Here is a 22,559-nt window from a genome sequence, read left to right as displayed (position 1 = left end):
AGGGAGCAGGCATCCCTGCCACCCTGCCGGGGGGGCAGGGGCAGAGGTAACACTGAGGGTGTGGATAGGGCACCCACCCTCTTGCACGTCCAGCCCCCATTTCTGATGAGGGCCAGGATGGTGGCTGCATCTCCGTGCACCTGCAAATCCCTGCTGCCGCCGCCGCCACCACCACGAGAAACAGGTTCCCCCTCTCTGAAAAGCAAGACCAGAAAGGTGGCAGGACCCAGTGAGGGTCGTTCTCACAGCCTGCAGCACTTGGGATCAACCTCCAGGTTCTGGAGAAGCAGGTGTGGGGAGCAGGTACTTCAATGAGTGACAGAAATGTCCAATGGAAACCATGCAAGAGGCCAGAAAGCCCATTGGAGGTGATGGGAGTGAAAAGTGCCCACAGACTTGTGGCAGCGCCAATTGAACATATCACTACATCACAAAGATGCGAGGAGAACACTGGTTGGACCTCGAGAGCCATGCTCCGGTCCTAGGGTGACGCCCCCCAGAGTGGACTGATGGCCTGCGAGAGCAGAGAAACTGCTCCAGGGGCCATCGTCCACCCCCCTCCTTGCACCAGATTTCCCAAATCCATCATTGCCTCTGCAAACAGTGAAAAGGAGGGTGGTCCATCCTCCCGGAGGAGGAGCCCCAGAGATCCCCCAGGATGTCACTCCACATCCCCCCACCTCTCGGCAGCAACCTCACCCTTCTCCTGCATGCAGTGGTCATCTGCCTGGCTTATCAGATGCCAGCAGCTCAGTCTGTCAGAGAACGAAAGTCCTCAGCGGTGCCTCCCCTCTGCCCTGCCAGACATTCATGGCCCACACTTCAATCCCCATCTCCCTGCCTGAAGTTACATTGAGGGAGGGAAGGGGGCAGGTAAGCTGGGTGTGTGCCAGTTGACACCTGCTCCTTCTGGCAGCAGAACCCACCCCATCCATCTCAGCCCTGAGCCAGGAAACATTTGTGGGGATGTGTGACATCTCTATGGGGAGTTGGGATGGGGGCTACTGTCATTGTCAGGAAACAAGCAAACAGACAGGCAGGTTTTCTGTTTTTCAACACATACTTTAGTAAACTGGAAAAGGTGAAGAGGTTCTCTGGTCGTGTTTTCTGCCAATATCCCTCAGTTGGAAAGGGAGCAAACGTAGTTTGCACACAATCAGAGCCACAAAATCCATCCCTCATCCTATCCTCATAGGGGCAAGGTTGAGATGTGGGCTTCTTTGGGAAACTGTTCCCTGGATTGGACCTGAATGGCACTCGTGGAGGATCACCGGGGGCTGGAACAGCCATGCTCCTTGACCTCCCTGACGAGTTGTGACCTGCCTGCAACAGAAAGACACATGTGGCAAGAGACCCAGCCCTGTCTAAGCCCGAGCCCTGTCTGCCACATTCTGGGAGGGTGTCCAGGGGTGGGAGTGGCTGCAGCAGCTCCAGTATCACAGATCCAGCCTGCAGCCAGATGATGCGTGACCCTCTGGTGAGAAAGCGCTGTGCATCAGAATGGTCTTACCCTGTGAGGGAGAAAGTCAAGGGGCTGGGCACCCTCCATCAACAGGGAGTTACGAACAACCTGTCAACCTGACCTGCAGCCGCACTTCCTCCTCTGCTGGGAGGAGCCTCGGTTGAGGAAGTCTGAACAGAGCCCCTAAATGGGTAGCTGCTGCCCTCCCCAATGACTGTGTCAAGAGCAGTTTTCTGGGCAACTATCTCCATGGCAGCCAGCCGCTGCCACTGACTCCCCCACCTGGGAGCCTCACCTGCAGAGGCTGGTATTTGGGAGGGTTCAGGTGAGAGGGGGCAGCTGACATGAATTAGCGAGCCGGGGTAGCCACTGCCCCACCTCCTCCTCACCTGTCAGTGCTCCCTTGTCCCTTCCCGAGCTCGGACTCCGAAGTCAGATAACCTGAAAGGGAACTTGGGTGGTGGTTGTTAGTCAGACATTCTGGGCTTTGCTCTTCTTCCCTTGAGTGAGCACAAAGTGCTCCCAATTTTCCGCTAAGTCCCCCCAGTGCACTCATGACCCGACACCATGAGTGCCCACTTTCCTGCCTTGCACACACAGTCCGCGTGGCAGGAGGCTGTCAGACAAAGCCTCTGGCTGCTGCCCACTTAACTGAGTTCATGAGCAGTGCAGCTGGAGGTTATGTAGGGTGCGTGGGCAGCATGTTAGGTGCGGGAAGGGGGGCTCGCCCACCCCAGAAGTGCACGCAGATTGATCCCTGTGGTAGTTGCCATCCTATGCCCCGTTCAGGCCATGTGGGTGTGGTGGGGTGCCAGGAGGGTGGCCCGAGTTTTCCTGTTCAATGGGTGCCCTTGGGCTATGCCTCCTAAGCCAACTAACCCACGGCCACGCCCCCCACCCCACCCCCTCCCATGCTGGAGGCAGGCCCAGGGCACATCACATTAAGTAAAAACAACAGTAGCAAAACCAGTATAGTATGAAATATAAATATAAAACAGTTGACACCCAAAATAGCAACAGTCAAATTCACTAGTCAGATTCATTAATTCGAGGCAGTTGATCTGCCAATTGAGAATAATTAGATGGTGGACAATTCTAATAGAGAGGGCTCAGATCTTCACTTGTCTTCTACCAGGCCAGCAGTGGCCAGCCTAACCTCAGCCTTAAGCCTGGCAGAACATCTCTGTCTTACAGGCCCAGCGAAACGACAGTAAATCCTACCAGGCCCTGGTCTTACTAGACAGAGAGTTCCACCAGGTTGGAACCAGGACCAAAAAGGCCCTGGCTGAGGTGAGGCAGGCCTGCCTCGCAAGGAGGGTGGAACTTGTGCCACACTTCTCCCTCTGCCAAGCATGCCCGCCAGCCGTGATGTATCTGCGGTAGTGCGCCTCGAGCGGGCGCTGGCAGAGAGGTGGTTACGTCCATGTAAGTGCTGTTTAAACCCTGTGCACTTTCCACACCCCCATTTAGGATTGCACAGTAAGTGATTTCAGCTAGGTAAGCCACTTATGGGGCTAGGGTAGCAGGTAGGATCCGGAAACCAGCTACAAATGTTTGGGGGCTGAGAGGTGGCTTTTATACACCTCTAGTTGCATTGAGAGGAAGACAGTGTCTCTGGTGTGATAGAAATGGTTCTAGGCTAGAAACTTTGAATCTGATTGGAAGATTTTAATTTTAGGGGAGTGGAAGATAGAGAAAATTCCAAATATGGACATGACTAGTTTACCTGACAATTGGCCCGCTTAAGCCTGTTGGATAAAGGCTTGATTGACTTAACAAAGGCCAGGAGATGGCTGATGTTCTAGTCTTCCTTATGATTAATTAGCTCAGGGAACTCTGCATTGTAAAGTAGATTCCTTGATGGTTCTGGAAAATTTTTGCTCAGCAAACACTGATCTTTAAACATGGCTTGAATTGTGATGACCCTCAGGAAGTCAAAGAATAGAACTATTGTAAAGGGAGTGTCCAGGCCCCCAGGGGAGTCTGGCTATCATCCTGTCTGTGAGTCAGCTTTTCTGTTCCTGAAGCCTGATTTTAAGGTCTGTTTGATATCAAAAGTGCTCCCTCTTTCTCTCCTGAAATCCCAGACAGCATACGGCCTGAGAAGTTACGGAGGTGACCAGAAAACATAGCTCCTGCCCTGAGTTCCTTTCAGGGTTATAGCTGAGCACACATATACTCTTCGGGGACAGGAGCTGCGGCATTCAGGCTAATCAAGATCTCTTAGTTCCATGGCCTGTGAGAGTCATAGTTAGCCAAAAGGGCTAACTTCTAATTACAATTTGGGATAACTTCATTTGCATGGAAATAATCGGAGGGATGGGGTGCCTACTGGGGTGGGGTGAGGGAGAGGTGGCCTTCACTCTTGTTAGCAGAGAGGAGAGAGAGAACTCCAGAAAGATGTAAGAGCAGAGGATTCCTTCCCAAAGCAGATTAAGCCTTCACAGAAATCAGTTTAAAACCATTTGTACAACTAAAACTATCAAACTTACTGTTTAACTTTTAGGAGCTTATCAAAGAATCAGGTGTGCCTGCACAACCAATCATAAATGTACAAGTAATTCTGAACAAACACACCAGAAAATCACACAGAAAATCTTTTAGCAAAATGTCTGGTTGAGGAAACAAGTAAAACTAGCCAGAGTTCAGAATAGAAAGTCCTTTCCAAATGCTAGGGGTTAACTGAAGGTATGACACTGAGCCATTTCTGTGGCAGTTATTTTGGAAACAGTGGGAAGATTTGAATTGAGGATCCCAAACTGTCTGAGACCACTTGTCCAGATTACATTAATGGTCAGTGATTGCTTAGCACATGCCAGACAGTACAGGGGGAGGTGCCTTTGTCTTCCAAACTGGTGGTGCTTGATTTCATTAGTCCTGTTTTTCCGTTTCTCCTGCAAAAAGTCTTTTTCTTCAAAAGTACATTCAGGCTGGGAGTGTGGGGAGGGGTGCAGGTAAAAATGGAGAGGGCTGGCAACATATCCCCGCCCCCTTGAACCCAGGTCTTCAACAAAAATGAGGGTTCGCAAGTCATGAGAATGTGTCAGGCTTTGTTGTGGGATGTCAGACATTCCTTCTCTTTAAGAGCCTGTAGTTTGAAGGCTTGTTTCCATAGGTATTTTAAGATGACAGACATGGTAAGCAATATAACCTCTTGAAACACTAATATCACAACAGTTTGGTGAAACATCACATTGAAAGCTCCTGTGGTAGTAGGGGACCATCCAAGCAAAGTTTCCCACCATGCCTGATCACCAGCAGTTTTTCCTTTGCTAAGATCTGTGTAATGTGAGCATTGGCAGGTTCTACTTCTAAAATAGCCTTTTGTCCCATCTCCTTAGCTTTGAATAACTCCTGTTCCAAAGAGGGATGGGTCAAAAGTTTCTTAATTCCAAACCTACACCTAAAGAAACAGGAGAAGCATTTTCATAAAAAGAAGAGGTGACTATTGTATGCTGAGCAGTCTAATGGGAAACTTGAATGACAAAATCACATCCTATATTTATACTAACCCTACAAAAACATCTATTTACTGTAAGAAGCATAATAAATATAGTTTGGTTATTAATAAAAACAAATTCACAGTGAGTTATGATGCAAATAGAACCTTACCTAGATAAACAATGGATGATTTACATTGTTCTATGCTGTTAAAAGAGTATTCAGCAGTGGTTATAGAGAAACAGTCTTGGTGAACCTGTAGACTTTGGTCACTGCAAATGAACCCAATATCTTGCTGGTGTTTACAACCTTGGATATTCAGTTTCCCACTCAGTTCCATTCACACATTGTTTAGAGTCTTTTGCATACATAACGGTGTCGTAGGCCACAAAAAATCCCAAGGAAGCAACAGGAAATACATCAAACTTCTGGGTGGCATCCACAGTCATTAGCCACAGAGTTAAAGTGTCCATAAGTTTCTACCAGGCTTCTAAAGCAAGTTCACCTGATGAAAGTTAAAAGATGAACCAGAGTCCAGATTTCTTGAGGAATAAATCCCATAGCAGTAGTTTTATTTCAGGGTTAAATGTGTACTGATATACCAGGACAGAGTGCGACTCAGGTCAAGCGAAGCAGCTCAGTTGGAAGAGCATGTCTATCATTCTTTAGATTTCTGGGGATACACTTCTTTTACACATCCATGCACAATTATCAGGAACATCAGGATCACTTTTCAGAGAGCTTCTAATCAGTCAGAATAAGAGTAGTAAGTGGATCCCTCCCTTTCCACCTCCCTTTGATAACCATTGATCCCATGGTTTCAGTAGTGTGCAGTCTGTCTGTGCCATCCCTCCCATATCCACCCACTATCCCAAGCTGCAGAGCAGAAATGGGTTGGGGGACCAACTACCCAAGAGAACCTTCTGTGCAGGGAGCTGGGTGAGGGTGCCATGGTCTCAGAGAATCATATGGCTGATGTGGATCTCCAAGACACCCCAGGATTGTCACTTTGGGATGCTCCATGCACATCCCTAAACATACACCTACAAAAAAAAAGGCCAGAAAAATTGCATAAAAAGGACATCTTCCTGAGGAGGTGCTTGTTGGGGGACAAGCCACCCTGATAAAAACAAAACAGGTAATGAAAAGTCTCTCTGGATGGGTTGGAAGAAGTTCAATAGCCTACATGAAAAGTCACCACCAACCCTGTGAGGTAGGCCATTGGTAAATGGAAGTTGGGGGAAAGAATGAACAAAAAGAAAAAATGGTTGTTGTGGGTTTTCCGGGCTGTACTGCCGTGGTCTTGGCATTGTAGTTCCTGACGTTTCGCCAGCAGCTGTGGCTGGCATCTTCAGAGGTGTAGCACCAAAAGACAGAGATCTCTCAGTGTCACGATCTCTGTCTTTTGGTGCTACACCTCTGAAGATGCCAGCCACAGCTGCTGGCAAAACGTCAGGAACTACAACGCCAAGACCACAGCTATACACCCCGGAAAACCCACAACAACCATCGTTCTCCGGCCGTGAAAGCCTTCGACAATACAAAAAGAAAAAAATGTAAAAATTCGACATCTCCCCACTGAAAAAGAAAACTGAAGGAGGGGCAGCTAGAGGGGCAATATACGGGGCAGAGTGCCCTGAAAAGCGGGGCAGGACTGTCACACACGTGTAGACAAAAAATATAAGAACAACAGGCATCAATTCCACAAATAAAGTAAGGAGGTTGGGGGGAAAGGTCAAAAGGGACCTCTCCCCAAGTCTCTTCCTGAGGGATTTTCCACCCCAGGATCAGGCCCATTCCAGGCTCTCTGAGTGGGCCTGGTGGAAACACTTCAGCCGACTCTCCATGTTTCCCACCATAATTCTCTGAGAGGGCTGGCAACAGAAGTTCGCGAGACAGTGGCTGAATTTACAGGGCTGCTGAGCTTTTGCTGAAGTAGAAGGGATGGGGGATAAGTAGCTTGTGAGGAGGATATCCTCCAATTTGCTTTCCTGGCAATGGGGAACTCAGTTATAGGCCTACTTCACTTTAAATAAAATATACTTGCTTTGACTCTGGGTATGTGTTTGTGTTTAAAACAGTGCCGTTCTTTCCAGACATCTGAAGCCTAGGTGTCCCACTCTATAACCAAATCACAGCCGGCATACTTAGCTTGGGACTATATTATCCAAGGACCGTGCATTTACCATAACTGGGTGGAGAATTAAGCAGTGAGTCTTTATTGGCAAGTAATAGAGTAAAAAATGGCAAAGTCTGCTGTTTCTGATTCCCCCTCTTTTCTGCTTTCATTTTCAGGTTGATGGAACCACCACAGGCGGAAAAGAGACAATAACCACTTCCCATGTTGTTAGCACAGAAACCGTATCTACGTCTTCAGTAAGTGTCCATAGGGAAAGGCAGATGAGGCATGAAACTCTCCTCTTTTTTGAATTCCTTCCTCTTCTTCTTAAGTTTATATCTCAAGTTCTCTTGAGCATTGACCCAGAAGATATAAGAATAGGATTTCCTGTATTTAAAAATAGTAATAGCAACCCTGGGTATTGGCGGTCATTCAGATCAGAGCTTCAGTCTGTGGAGGGGAGTTAATCCTTTCCTTTTCTGATTATTCAATCTTTATCGCTCCTCTGGTGCTGCTCTTTATGCCCCGGTAGCATGTGAATACCTGTATGCTTTCCTTTGTGGGGCAAAGGGCCACTTGGGAGGAGAGGGAAATTTGTATCTCTCAGAGCAATGACCTGAACCACATTTCCTCAAGTCCCTTCATGGCTGCAGTGGCCATTTTAAAAACAATAGGTGAACCTAGTTGCAGGTTTATTTGGCCTTATCTAATTTCTCCCTTGAGCTGCTTTACCTTCTTTCTGGATCTTTTACACTGATAGTTTTCCATAGGACCGCAGATAGCATAAGATGGTTAACAAAAGTTACGTGTTACAGCAAAACACCCAGTAAAGGTTTAGTATGTACCTTTCAATTTCTTTAAAAAAAATATTTATGACTCACCTTTCAGGCTGAAGCCCCCATAGACAGCAAAACATAAAAAGCAGCATGCAAAAAATTAAAACACGCTTTAAAGAAGATTATTTATTTTGAAAATATATATATTACTTATTATTTTACCTGAAACCTGCATAAGTAAAGGCTATGGAGATGAGTGCTTGGGCAGGGGAAAGGTGTACTTGCATTGCTTTATAGACTCAATTGTAGCCTGCTTCTAATTTAGAAAATTAAGGTATTAGAAAAATCCCATATGAAAAGCTGAAAACCCTGGGAGGTTTTCAACTGTTCATATGAAAATATTTGAGCAGCATTTCAGCTGTGCTATAGATGAAAGGCGTAGATCCACTGGAGCATTTTTCAAGATGGAAGGATTGTCACCTGCAGCGTGACTTTCTTGCTTCTCCCTCCAACTGCAGCCCCAATTCCCTTGAAATGCTGTTTCTGGGAACAAGGGGTAACCAGAAACCGCACTAGGGGAGCATTTTCAGCTGCATCAGGATGAGAAAGGTGTACTCCATGGATGAAAATCCTTCTGCCCTCAGAAACGTTCCGGTGGCTCCAAGCCAAACTTCTTGGTCCCTCTAGTTGAGAACCTTCCTCATCTGTTGATCCTCAGGAGAATGGGGAGAGGTGAAATATGCAGGCTGAGGCAGATAATAGTAAGTTAGAGGACGGGACTTTCGAAAGTTTCAGCTATGTCCAGCCAATGGCCTGGTAAGAGCCCCCTTGTCTTATTAGGTACCTTATCTAATTAGGTATTTCCTTATACCTTGACTGCAGTGTAAACATTGTGTTTTGCAGGATCATACCACCCCAAGGCCTGGGAAGGGAACAACAGAATTTCGCTCCATCTCTCCAGTGAGTGTTTTTTAATATATTCCTGAATCTTTTAGAAAAAAGATACCTTGAAATGTAGTGTAAAGATAATGCAATGCTACAACCACCATTTGTACCCTCCTGTCTTCATTCCACTGTGAATAATGGGGAAACAAGGTTCAGTGGGGTTTGAGAAAACAGAAGCAGCAAGATACGAGGCTAGTTGTGCACAAGGCTAGTGTAAGCCCATTGGGGCAATATCTGAGGCTTTGGTGCTGCACAGAATAAGCAGATACAAAACATGTTTATTGGAAGATGATGATGATTAATTTATAGTTTGCCTTTCTCACTGCAATCCAAAGAGGATTACACAGTGCAAGTGAAAATACATTATAATCAACAGCTAGAACATTCACTGAACAACTGTTAGGACATTGAGTGAAAGAGACACAATAGGGTTTGGTAGCAGAAATTCTGCTATATTTCTCATTGGCAGCCATGAGCCTCAGATAAAAAAATGGACAAACAACTAGAAAAAGCCAGTTTCTCTGCCCTCTACAATCATCTAACTCATGCACCAGCTGCTTGACAGCTACTCATGAAGTCATACAATTAAATTTATTTGACCACAGGCTGTCATAATTATAAAGCCTCTTCAGTTGGGAAAATGAAAGATTATCAGCATGGCTTTCTCAGTGCTTACTATCTTTTCTCAGAAAACAATGTAAGAAGTAGAGAGATTAGAGATCCGTTTGACTGGTCATTGGATCAGACTCCATTCCATTATGAGCAGTCCAGTGAAGTTCAGAGTTTTTTTTATCCTTATAATTATAAGGATAGAAATCAACTAATTTTATTTCTGGCAGATAATTGTATAATGGAGAAATTATATAACTAAGACAGAATGAATATAAGATAGAAGGAAGTAAAGAGTAACATATAGAGTATGAGTTAAATTGATTGACTTACAGTGAATGTATATAATGCTTATAGAAGTACTTAAAGTTATGCAGAATAAGGGACAAATTGTTTGCCCCATATTGACGAGACAAGAAATAAGATGGAATATGGAAAGAATATGGAGTACAAAAGTAGACAAATGACTGTTATTATTAAAGAATATATGCCAGGAATGTAACATTTAGTCGATAAGTTAAGTGGGAAAGGGAATAGAGATAAATCCTCACAATAGCACCAAGGATGGATAAGGGAAATGTTTCTATCTGTAACTTAAAAATTAGCAGGGTTAAAACACCACAAAACTGAAGTCTATAAATGTTGACAAATCTTGCAACATAGTATTGTGAGATCTTGGCTGCCATTTTGGGAATTGCTAGACAACCCATGTACCATCACTGGTCAGCTGATCCAGGAGGTTTGTTGCTGAAACTTTGCATACATTCAGCTGCAAGCCCTGCCCAGGGCTTTTCAGTCGAAGATGCCAAGGGCTGAATTTGGTTCCTTCCACGTGCAAAACAGGTAATGAGTCACTGAGCAACAAACTTTTCTTGATGAGGAGCAGGTGAAAGGAACGTATCATAAAGACGATGGATGGAAGATGTCCTCAGAATTTCCAAATAATGAAGACTTACCAAGCCTCTGTGTTTTAAAATGAAATAGAATTTGTTAGACTCATTGGTTGACATTGATGGTGTTTTGTATGTGTTTGTAGATCACCAGCAGTGCTGTTGGGAAAGAAGCCTTCACCAGCCTATTTGGGGCCACAGCTGAAACTCTCTCCACCTCCACAACTACCCATGTTACCAAGGTAAGAGTGGGTCAGGAGGGCACAGTATTGAAGCACCTTCAAATGTTATGCAGTATGTTTTAATGAATATCACAATGCATTGGGAGTTTAATACCTCGTGCACAAGGTGAAATAAGAGGCAACGGAAAGCTATCTAAGCTGTCTATTTTTCTTGCAATTACGTATCATATATGTAATTACAATGAATGGCTTTGAACAAATTGTTCTTTCTTATCCCAGACCCATCTCTTGGAAAGCAGAATCATAGTAACAGACCTTGGCCATTTCCACACGACTTACCTGCCTGCGGAACATCACACGTAAGACCAGGAAGACAGTGTCTTCTCGCGTGAAATTGCACCTGGAAGACTCGATTTCATGCAAAACTCCCGGATAACAGCGTCTTCCTGGCACGATTTCACGCAAGATTTCATGCTGTCTTCTGGGTCTTTCGCGCGATGTTCCGCAGGCAGGTAAGTCATGTGGAAACGGCCCTTGTGGTTGATGGGGCTGAGTAAAGTAGGAGTTATCATTTTACAAACTGAAAAATGCTGTATGACATTTCTTTCTTTATTCCAGACTGTGAAAGGAGGATTTTCTGAAACGAGAATAGAAAAGCGAATCATCATAACAGGAGATGAAGATGTGGACCAGGATCAGGTATGAAAGAAGTCTGTGGGAGACTGTCAGCACTGTTAGGAAGTCCTTAACCAAGCCTTCCATTCCCAGTATTACAGGACAGCTAAGACGGCTAGAATTCCCAAATCCATCCTTCCCCATACAGTTGGTTCTACTTCAGAATATGAAGAGGGATGGCGATGACATTAGGGTTCCCTGTGATTGTAGAGTGCAATCTCTAGAGCTGATCTCCCCTGTGACATCTGGGCATTTGACTTAGAAACAGATGACTTAGAATTTAGAAACCAGTGGCTTAGACACTGATCAATGAATCAGGAAGTCCATCGTTCAAATGTCACATCTGCCATGAAATCTCTAGCAGTGCAATTCTAAATCGAGTCTGCTGAAGTCAATGGGCTTAGGGTGTAACAGTGCTTAGGATTGTATTGTATGGGGCTTTTGTCAAACCATTCTTAATGCTTAGTGCTAATTAGTTCATATAAGCATAGAAACAGGTTGATTTAAAACTGAATAAACTGACTGCTTTTATGCAGCCTCAGGAGGGGTATGCTATAAGTTTTAGATACCAATGTTCATGATGCCATATAGAATCTTTTAGGCTTTTGTAGACAGGTGCTCACTGGGATCAGCATTATCAGGCGCTTTTTCTTTCCTGTGCTCCTTTCTGGTGCCTGCCTCTTTTCCTGCTCTGCCCAACACTCACCCCAGAAAAAAGTAAAAAAAGAAAGTATCAAGCAGTAATCAAGCAGCCACTCGGGAGGGGCTGTGGCTCAGTGGAAGAACCTCTGCTCTGCATGCAGAACGTCCCAGGTTCAATCTCCAGTTAAAATCTCCAGCATCTCCAGTTAAAAGGACCTGACAGTAGTTGATGTGAAAGACCTCTTCCTGACACCCTGGAAAGCCACTGCAAGTCTGAGCAGACAGTACTGACCCTGGTGGACCAAAGGTCTGATTCAGTATAAGGCAGCTTCATGTGTGTATGCTGACGGCTGTTCATGTTTCTAAGGACTATTTAGACAAACACCAAACCGTAGGATTTGTTTTAAACACAGCATTATTTATGATTTATTTATATGATTTGTAACTGGTTGTCTCTTTAAATAATGGCCTGCTGAACATAGCAGCTTTGCAGCAAGGATAGAGCCTAATCGTGCTGTGTAAGAAAGTGTGTGCGCCAATATAAATACAAGAAACATGGTGCTTCTGATGACTGATGGGGATCTTTCATTCTTTACGAGGAAAAGCATTATTTTATAAGTTGTTAAGGAGGTTATAAAATTGTTTCATTGATCAAATTTCAGTGTAAGCCATAATCCTTCAAAAAAATGATTGTATGTGCATTCATGCTGATGAGATTTGACAGCATCATTCATCTGTTACATGGGCAAAGTGAAAGTGTCGGGTCCCAGGCTCAGTCTTACTCTGCCCATCTTCCAAGCAGATGAGTACTGCTGTTGAAAATGGGAGCAATGACTTTATTTTCAGTGCTGTACACGCAAGGCTAATAGAGGAACATGGATGCAAGCCCAGGAGTAGGTTCCAGACACGGGAATCATGTGCACAACATTCGCTTTTATTTTTCCTAAACTCGCAAAGAGATCATACTTATGCAAGTTGATTGCTGGACTGGATTTGGGATAATGGTTTACCCAAGGGTCAGATTTGCCATATTTTTCTCTATTTATATGATCTCTTTTATTTAGCCAATCAATCCAACATGGATTCTCTTGGCAGAGAACAGCAATATATTTACAAAGTCATTTGCAAAAGCCAAGTTATTATGCTGACATTGCAGTGCCACTATTAGACCCAGATGATTTCTTTTTAAAGCTTCATAGTAGACTTTTCATCACTAGGGCGCCTTTTCCATAAATAGTTGCACAAATTTCAGTAAGTGGAGCTTTTCAAAGCCCTGCAGCACATGATGAGATGTAAATTTCCAGCAAAAATGTACATTTATATGCAAAACAACCTCTGAGCTTGCAGGGAGCTAAAGGTAGGGTAAAGGCTGATATACAGAATGTGCTTAGCTCCTATGCAGGGATATCAGCCCAATGAAATTGCTGCAAATGTCCACATATAAATATTGTTGTTATTACATGAGATTTAACAACATATATGAGAAATGGTTGGAATGCACCATAGGTTCACAGATCTCAGTGGATCCATTCTGCCAGCTGTGGTGCTTTTCTCCGGCACCTAATAGAATGTATCTGCAGAACCCGACCCCATGAGTTTTGAATGGAATAGTCTTGACAAGAACGTGACTTCACTTTGACTAGTAAGAGTTCTCTGTGTTTCCAGTAACATTCCTAATTATTGTTTCCATGTGCTCTTCAGTTGTCTACTCAGAACACTGTGAGTGAACTAGAATGAAACACTTGCTGTTTTTCTTTCCATAGGCTTTGGCTTTGGCAATCAAGGAGGCAAAGCTGCAGCATCCCGACATGCTGGTAACCAAAGCTGTAGTATATCGAGAAACAGAACCATCCCCAGAGGAGAAGGACAAGAAGCCTCAGGTGTGACCTGTTGTTGCAGTAAGGCAAAGAAACTGCTTTGACTGTTCATGCCTAGTAAGGTGTAATGCCATGCTATGCAGAGTGACACTCTGTAAGTCAGTGGCCTTAGAACTGTGTAACTTAGGGTTACGCAGCCCAGGTCTCAAACTGGAGTGGGGTTTTTTTTCGCATCCACACGATGCTGTCTGTCTTTTCCTTCCATCGCCTTCCACGCTTTCTCCTTGTCTACTCCAGTGTTTTTGGAATCTGCTTTGATCTGACCTTTATGGAACCATCAGAGTTAAAGTGGTTGCCCACATGCAGATGGAAAACTGCTGATTTCTAAACCTCCTTTTCCACATGCAGTATCGTTTTCTCTCCCTATTGCAATATGCCTGCCATTCCCACCAACACCACTGGAAGTCTTTTTGCCAGCTTTTAAAAAAAGATAGTAGTAGATGTATTGTCATAATATTATAATAATTTTTTCAAAAGCCAGCAAAAATCCCTCTACAGCAGGGTGGGGGTGGCAGGCTTGAGGGGATAAGGAAGGGAAATATTGCTAGATATGAACAGGGACAGGGAAAGCGAGAAAAGAAGAAGAGAACAGAGAATCATCTGACGTGGAGGCTCCATGTAGAAGCAGCCATAAATAGATGAGGCACAAAGATGCTATCTCATCAGTGAAGTGGAGCCAAACTTTGGCCTGCATATCACATGGCAAAGTTTTGACTAATCCTGTAAGGCTGCGTTAGGCTTGCTAATCAAAAGGGTTGCCAAATGCAAACTTTTGAAATAAAATGTTTGTCTGAACTAGTGGTTTTCAAATTGTGTTTTTGTAAACCCTGGGGTTTCTCAGGTGCTTATCAGATATTTTTCACAGGGAAGATTGGTATCATTTATTGACTTTAAAAATTTATATCTCGTGCTCAACAATGTTGCTGCCTAGGTAGCTTCCCACAACATAATTAAAACAGTAAAAAATGATCAATAGGAGCAGACAAGAAAATAATAATCAATATCTAATTACCAATATAACCAACAGCATTACATCTCAGACCCATAGTAATCAAACTAGCACGAGAAACTCTGTGATAGGGGATATAATAAAACTATTCTGTTTACTAGTAGTATAGGTCAAGCTGTTAACTAAATTTGTCCTGCCAACCTCAGCTGCAGGAGAATGTTGGGCACATTCTCTGGGGTGAACTCTCAGTTCACTTTGTACACCATTTAGGACAAGCTGGCCTAGCACGTGCCTTGCACAGAAAGTTCACCCTAAAATACATGCACAGGAATTCCACAGCTGATGTGCAAGAATCCTTGCCTTAGTGAATGAACATGGAAAGGCATTTCCTGGAAGTTAGAAGCTTGAAACTACTGCCGTAGACTAAATGGCAATGCCTGTTCATCACCTGGGCACACTTTAAGGGAGGGGAGCACATAGATAGAGCACATGCATTGCATGCAGGAGGTGCCAGATTACATCCTTGGCATCTCCAGAGGATCAGTTGTGTGAAAGGGGCCTCTGCCTGAGATCCCGGAGAACTGCTTCCAATTGGAGTGTGTATTGGACTAGCTAGACTAATGGTCTGACTTAAGACAACTTCATATGTTGCTCTAGCAAGCTGCTCCAGCTGCAGTGGGCCCAATCTGCACTGCTGCAGCTCACAGTGCATTCCCACGTAGGATTATTTCAATCTAAGCCCACTGAATTCAGGGGCTTAGAGTGGAGTAACTTTTCACACTGCATTTTAAAGCTGTTCCATACAATGGACTATTGGAGAAAATCCTGTGTGTCGCCTTAATAAAACAGGTGCAGTACATTTCCTGCTCTCTTTTTTACTTTTCTTAATCCATGTGTATTCCCTTGTACAGGAATCTTGACCTTTGTGTTTCTAGAAGTTGGCATCTCTATTTTAATTTTGGAGTAAAGAAGGGGCCTTTTATGCTGGAATCCTCAATGAGACGCAGAACGTCCTGGCTGCAAGAATAATGCTGAGAGACAAAAAAATTAAATAAAAAAGGAATAGCAAATATATTATATATTATATATACAGGAAACAAAAATGCATCCTTGCACTGCTGCTATATGCTGGAGATGAATTACAAACAGCCAACATCAGCAACAAAACAAAAACCAACCACCTCTTCAAAAAAAAATTGAAGAATTGACTGGACTGTGATCTTTTAAAAAAAAACCATGATGGTAATAATATTATTAACAATACAATAAACCACCGTTCTGCATGTTACATTTAAAGGATACATAACTCATTTGTTGCACACTGAATGGAAAAGCAAAATTGCTTTGCAACAAAGCAAGAAATCAACAAGCAAAACCACGAAACAATTCCCTGCATAGGAAAGAATCAAAAACCATTCACTTGTATGATGCTTGTTTAATTATTTTCCAATCTGGGATGTGTGGTGATCATTCTTCCTCCCCATTTCATGCCACTTCTATTGCTTCACCTTTTTGGTTCTGTTCACTTTCCCAACTGGTCATTTTTTAAAATCCTTCCTCCCTTCATCCAATTCCTTGTTCTGATAAAATAATTGACTGAGTTTCACTTAAAGCAAAGCAAAATGGTATGTATTTGATTTCTCATTGATCAAGATGCAGCCTGTAGAGGTTTCATATGGATGTGCTTTTAAGTTATGTATATTATATATAACTGGGGAGGGCGGGGAATGATATTAAAACAAATTAAACAGTGCTGATAAGTATGACAATGACATTTTCACATTATAATTATTTGATTGACCGTGATTGATGTATTACAAGACTCTTAGATCATGCTGATACCCCATGAAAACAGAGTAGGAAAAATTCACTAATTCTCTCTCGGGGGGGGGGGGGCAGTATTTTTCACACACCTAACCTGTGCTCTTGCAAAAGAGACTGGCATAGTGACGCAATAGTGCTTGTAATTGGTTGGTGATAAAGGCAGAATTCAGCAGCATGGGAAGATAGATAAAGACGGAATGGACGGGTGTTACTGCAGCCAAGTCAAAGCCGGTAAAATGTGCCAATTAACAATGTCTCCTTCATCCTCCAGCCCCAAGAAAACAAGACCATGTTAAAGATAGGGAATTAGGTTGCTTCATTCAGAACCTTATGGGATCTTAAAGATTTTGATCTGTCTGACATAAACTTTTAGCTGCTGTAGAGCTATTGTACTCCATGTGTCAATTCTTCAAACTTGTTTAAAAAAAATTAATTTAGTAATCCCTCTCAAGCCTATCGGCTACTCTCTTTAGCTCTGCTTCTGAAATGAAGTGCTGACTAAGGTTTAAATCACTCCAAAAGAAATGGTGAATGAGGCATGCTAGCCCACTCCTAGGTTCTACCTGACTGTATTTTTCCAGGATAACATGAAAGTCTGCAGTGATTATCCGGTGGGTGGGGAAATAGTACAAAACAGCAGTGCGTCCTTCTAAATACAATCTACCCATATGCTTGCATAGACCAGAACAAGGGTTTATTAATGAAGACAAATGCTACTCTGTCCTTTGAAAGTGCCTCTAAATTGCAGCAAGCTGTGAAGTTTGAGAGGACAGACCAGCCAATGTCCTCAGGACGGACACAGTGCTCAGGGGGGTGAGGAGGTCATCAGATCGAACTACTATGATATGTTACTGATGGGTACCTGGCTTTGGACGCTTTTTTTAAGTGGCTGTCTGTGAGTTGTCTACATCCATGGCATGAGAAGGAAAATTAGAGCAGATACAGAATGTAAGGATGACAAAATGAAATGAATCCATTTCCAAGTGAACCCTGCTAATGTTAAAGATGGGCCCACAAACACTGAACTGTGCTCGTCTTTTATCTTCCTTTCTCAACACACATTTGGTACTTGGAAAAGCACATCTAATTGGTACCTATACCTGGGATCAAAATATCATAGCATTCCTGATTGGAATGCAAGTCACTGGGTTAAGATGGATGATATCCCATATGGTAAGCTATTTTGCCATTCTATTAAGTCCTGGGTCATTGGTCTTTCCAGTTGCTACTATGGCTCCCCTAAAACTGAATCTACTTCTGGCATGCAGGCATGTCCCCATAAGCACTGAGACCCTCAACACAGGCTTTATGCTGAAATGCTTCCGGTGGTTCTTCTAGAACCTTCTCTCTCTGAATTCTATCTTCTGGCTCTTGTTAACTTTTTTACTTCCTGATGCTTTTAGGGACCTATGAAGTATTCCAGAACTGAAAGGGAGAGAAATAACACTCATCTACGTGAAAAATATATATCATCCTAGATACATTTGTGCTTTCAATTAAAAAAGAAATCAAATTCCAGAGAATCTTGGTAGCACCATTATGTGAGGCATTACGTCTGCCCACCTTATGGGAGGCAAGGGAGATCTCGCAACTTTTTAAAGTTTTGATTTTGAAAATAAAAAGCTCATAACTAGATGGGACAGATGATCCTGCTTATTCTGATGTACATCTGGGTGAGTGCAACTAACATCAGTGGAGATGCACTGCTTCAAAACCAATAGGCTCAGAATCCAATCCTGGCAAACAGTGGAAAAAACTAAAACAGACTTGTTTCTTTGGATTCCTTCCACAGCTTGTCTGAGATGTGGCCTATCTATAGATATCTATATATATACATATATGTATAAAATATTTATTATTTGTGGTAGTATTGAAGCCAGGCATAATTTTTAAGAACACAACTTCCTGTCACCTTGATCATCGCTACTGCTGCCATCTGATCTAGTTGGTCACCCTTTTCTTTCTTTTCTTGGGGCCTTTCCAGTGAAGGGGGTGGTGGAAGATGCAAGTGCTTATTTGCACCAAATCCTGCAAGTTGATTCCAAAACTGGCCTTGCAATTGCATGAATGAATGAATAATATTAATAATTCTTTTTTAATTTGAAAAGCACCTTACCAACCAACTGCAATGCTCTGTCATTCCTTCACTAATTTCACTGTCCGCCCCATTCCTATTTTTGTCCCCCCCCACCCTCTTCAATCATATCCTCCTTCAGTGCTTGGTGGTGTATGCGTGTGTGCTCACTGTTCTTGTATTCAATAAAAGTGAAATAAATGTGTTTGATGCTCAACCATTTTGTGGCCAGCACTGACTTTTCTCTTAGGAGGGAGGGCAGTGGAGACTTTTTTTTGGGGGGGGGGTAGCTTTGGAACTGAAGACCCTTCATATTTGGATAGAGGTGGAGGCACATTCTACAGAAGGATGAAGAACTCTTTGAATGATGACAGTGATAACAGCTCCAGAGAAGACCCTGTTAAAAATGACATACACTTCCATGCTCTTGTGCTTTTTCTGGCTTTCCCACTTTGAGGTTTTCCTTTCCCACATGGCTATCCCTTGTTTTCAGCTGCTCATGCTCAGCTGTGCTGCTATCATTCTCATTTGTCTGTCTTAATTGCACCAGTCCTTATAGGTATTCCTTCCTAAATCTCCTGCCAGTCAAATTCTCTCCTCTTTTACAGCTCTGTTTGTGGTAGGCTCAGCTATGCTACAGGGCTTTTAAGTAGGAATTTTCTCCCCTCCATTCCACTTTGTCAGGTAGACAGGACAGCCCTACATCAAACTCTAGACAAATTCTGAAGTGACTTTAAAAGTACAAACCAGGAGCCAAGTTTTTGTCCATCTTCCAATATATCGTTTCCTGCACATTGGACATTCATTTCCTCACTGATTTGGCCCTTCCCCTGTGTTTCTGGTGGGCTGGCAGGCTCCCTCTGTTATTGTTATTTATTGATTATAATTCTTTGTGTACAATGAATTTATATATGGACTATTTGTACAATTATGCATACACACGCCTAGTGGGAGCTTTTTAAAAATGATATGCATATACAGTTACCTTGAATTTTATACATATGGAAATATACAAGTTTTATCAACACATTTGGAGGGGAAATTACCTAATCAAGGACGTAAGTAGTTTACTTGACTAGTTATATTTGTTTTTCCATTTGCTTAATAAAGGTTTCCCATAGTATATCAATCTGCAGCATATCTTTAAAGCTGGGAGCTTATGCATTAAAGATAGCTCCTTAATTTTGTAAAAACGAGAAATGTACGCTGGGAGTGTTACTTTGCAAAACAATTCTAGTAGCTGTTAACAAATGTAAAGCCACCACTTAATATCTGTTAGGAACCATCATGGGAATGTAATTAAGTAGCAATACTTCAGACCTAAGTGGAACCTCAAAGCCTAAACTTTGCCTTAATTTATCTAATATTTTCCACTGGGAGCTTTTAAAAAAATATCCACTTGTTGTAAAGGTGAAAAATTGCTGAGGAGGGTATATTGTCACAAGAAGCCACCAACTAGCATTCTGCATATTCTCTTCTGCTTCGGATTTAGCAGAACATATTCCCCTGGAGCTCAAATTAATATTGTATATGAGGTACGCACACTTTTACAGAGAGGAATGGTTCGTGCATATTATGCGTTTGGTCCTTAGCTGCCAAGGACAGGAAAGAACAAGGTAAGAAATCCTGAGTCTGAGTTGAGAATTAATGGGGTAACCACAGCTTTGTGGGAAAGAGGCTAGTGTCTGCAAGGATGGAGACAATGGAATATCCAAACTTTCTACTTGGAATGAATTAATCCACAATAAGAATCTTTATATCTCAATTCCATATTCACAACCATTAAAATAGAAAGGGGAGACTGCCCATTAAAGCCACAAGCATAAACAAAGAATGGGGCTGGCGGGTGGGGTGGGGGGACTATCTTCTGATCACCTGATTAAAGTGTACCAAGTCTAAGTGATCGGACTGTGCACTTGTGTCTGCACTTCTGGGGCTTCATCTGTGTTGGTGAATATGATGCAAATTTGATCCTCTTGCCTGAGGGAGAGGGCTATGGCTTGGAGAGTGATCCAGGCAAGTCTTTTCAGTGGGACTTAATGCTAGGGAAGTGTCCTTAGTATTGTACTGCAGGGCTTGCCTCAGGAAAGGAAAACAATTGGGAGGGGCGGCATGGAGGCCCTGTGGAGGGATGAGTGAATTTTGATTCTCCTGACTGATGGAAGAAAAGGGGGTGATGTGTGTTGTTGGAGAGATTTGGTTCCAGTGCCTTGATGACAGTATGTCTGGTCCTCTTATCTAAAATGTATGTCTTTGAAACAGACTGCCACTTTCTTCTTATGATCCTACTTGCACATCTCACCTAAAGCTTGGGTTCACAAATGAAAAGAGATTGAAGTGGCAATTTGGTGGCGGTATGAACTGTGCTGATTCCAATTACAGGTAGGGGATTTCAGTTTTGAATGATAAAACAAAAATAGAAAACTAGTACAATGGGAAGAAAGGTTCTACACCACACTATTTCCTATTTGCAGGGAAGTTTTAAGCTAGGAGAGCATTCCAAAATGTGATCCTTTATTATCCCCCACTGGAAGTCTGAAGTGCATTAATTCTTCCCCTTCAGAGGTCTCTCCCACCCCCCATTACAACACCACCTGAGTCAGATAAGCTAAGCAATAACTTGAAGGTGGAGCTGCCAACAAGAGGGGGGGGTGTTCAGGGAAATGGCTTAAGTTTCTGTCACACAGAGATAGATCAAAGATCTTCAAGTGATTGAATAGGTCAGAAAGCTGATGAGAGATGCTTGGATTCCTGTCTGAATTCTCAACAAAACTGTAAGAGACCAAATGACACAGAGGCCCTGAAAGTCTGAGCAGGTTATCTTCTCTAATGATATATCACTGTAATATTTGAATAAGGAAATAAATGATACCATTTTAAAGTTTCCTAATTGGTAACATGTTGCTATTCAAATGTTATTGCTACGTATTTTGAACCTAACAATATAATCCTAAAAAGAGTTATACCCTTCCAAAGTCAATTGAAGTCATTGTGCTTAGAAGGGTTGACCGTTTGGGATTGTAGTGTAAATCATGCCCGACTTCTCTCCAATCAGTTACTAAAAAAATCAAAATCAATTTTTATTTATGAGTGTTAAATCCCATGCACCCCTCCCCACTCTGATATTGTTTGAATTCCACTTCTGTGATTATTGCTCACCCTAAAGATTTCTTAGGCACAGACTTGAAACTCAACTGTTGCACGTTGTCTGTGAAGAAGAAAAGAGAGAGGGGTCTGGATTTAGTGGGGGTGGGGTGGGGGAGAGAAGAAACAAATACACGTGAAGTGTTGCATGGCAATACTAAAACAAAAAATACAACATTCAGGCAACATAAATCCTTTCATTTGCTTAAGTCAAAAAAGGTCTTTTGGAGTGTTTTCAGACAGAAGGCCTGCCAGCTTATAGGGTTGCCAGCCTCCAGGTGGTGGCTGGAGATCACCCAGAATTACAACTGATCTCCAGGTGATAGAGACCAGTTCCCCTGGAAAAAACGGCTGTCTTGGAAGGTGGACTCTATGGCATTATAGACAGCTGAAGTCCCTCCCCCTCCCAAACCCTGCCCTCTCCAGGATCCACCCTCCAAGTCTCCAGGAATTTCCCAACCAGTAGCTGGCAACCCTAGCTCTAGCTGTTAGCCAGTAGCAGCCATAATCTGCTACTCGGTATTTGTTGATTTTAAAAAGCAAATTATCCTCAACAAAACTTCCCTTTGACATATCTGACTAGGCAGGGCTTAAATTGTAAACAAAGAGGGTGCATGCTGTACTCTCCCAATGAAGCCTGCTCTAGTGTGTGTAAAGTTGATGTTTCCATACGGGGAGAGCACAGCACTCTTTCCATGCGTGTAAAGACATTCCTTCCCTTATAAAAGCTGTTTTTTATTAATAATAAAGAGTGAAAAGCGAGACTTCAGGTGGATTTACGTTCTCTCGCAAAGCTAGAGCCCAAAGAGGAACTCCTTATCATACGGCCGCGGGACCTACTCGGACCGTTTTCTCAACGGGACCGCTTTCATTTCTCTATGGTTCTCTTTTCCTTTGCTTCTCTCTACCGGAAATGGCCGTGTAGTCCCTTCCTGGAGCTTCCCCGGAGC

At 43.1% G+C, this 22,559-nt stretch overlaps 1 protein-coding gene across 3 annotated transcripts in view; it reads left to right on the top strand.

Moving 5' to 3' along the window:
• Positions 1–18,682, top strand: part of EPB41L1 (erythrocyte membrane protein band 4.1 like 1) — a 212,765-nt gene extending 194,083 nt beyond the window's left edge. For all 3 annotated transcript variants that reach the window (XM_054979369.1, XM_054979368.1, XM_054979370.1), the window contains 6 exons: positions 7,199–7,279; positions 8,702–8,758; positions 10,389–10,484; positions 11,043–11,123; positions 13,505–13,621; positions 15,479–18,682. In XM_054979369.1, coding sequence (XP_054835344.1) covers positions 7,199–7,279; positions 8,702–8,758; positions 10,389–10,484; positions 11,043–11,123; positions 13,505–13,621; positions 15,479–15,487 — 441 coding nt within the window. In that variant the 3' untranslated portion in view covers positions 15,488–18,682. The remainder of the gene's footprint in view (positions 1–7,198; positions 7,280–8,701; positions 8,759–10,388; positions 10,485–11,042; positions 11,124–13,504; positions 13,622–15,478) is intronic.
• Positions 18,683–22,559: the final 3,877 nt, after the last annotated feature.

This window comes from Eublepharis macularius, chromosome 5 (genome assembly GCF_028583425.1).
Source record: "Eublepharis macularius isolate TG4126 chromosome 5, MPM_Emac_v1.0, whole genome shotgun sequence".
In the NCBI taxonomy this organism is placed as follows: Eukaryota; Metazoa; Chordata; class Lepidosauria; order Squamata; family Eublepharidae; genus Eublepharis; species Eublepharis macularius.
Note: the sequence above shows the minus strand (reverse complement) of the source record. Positions and strands in the feature narration are given on the sequence as shown.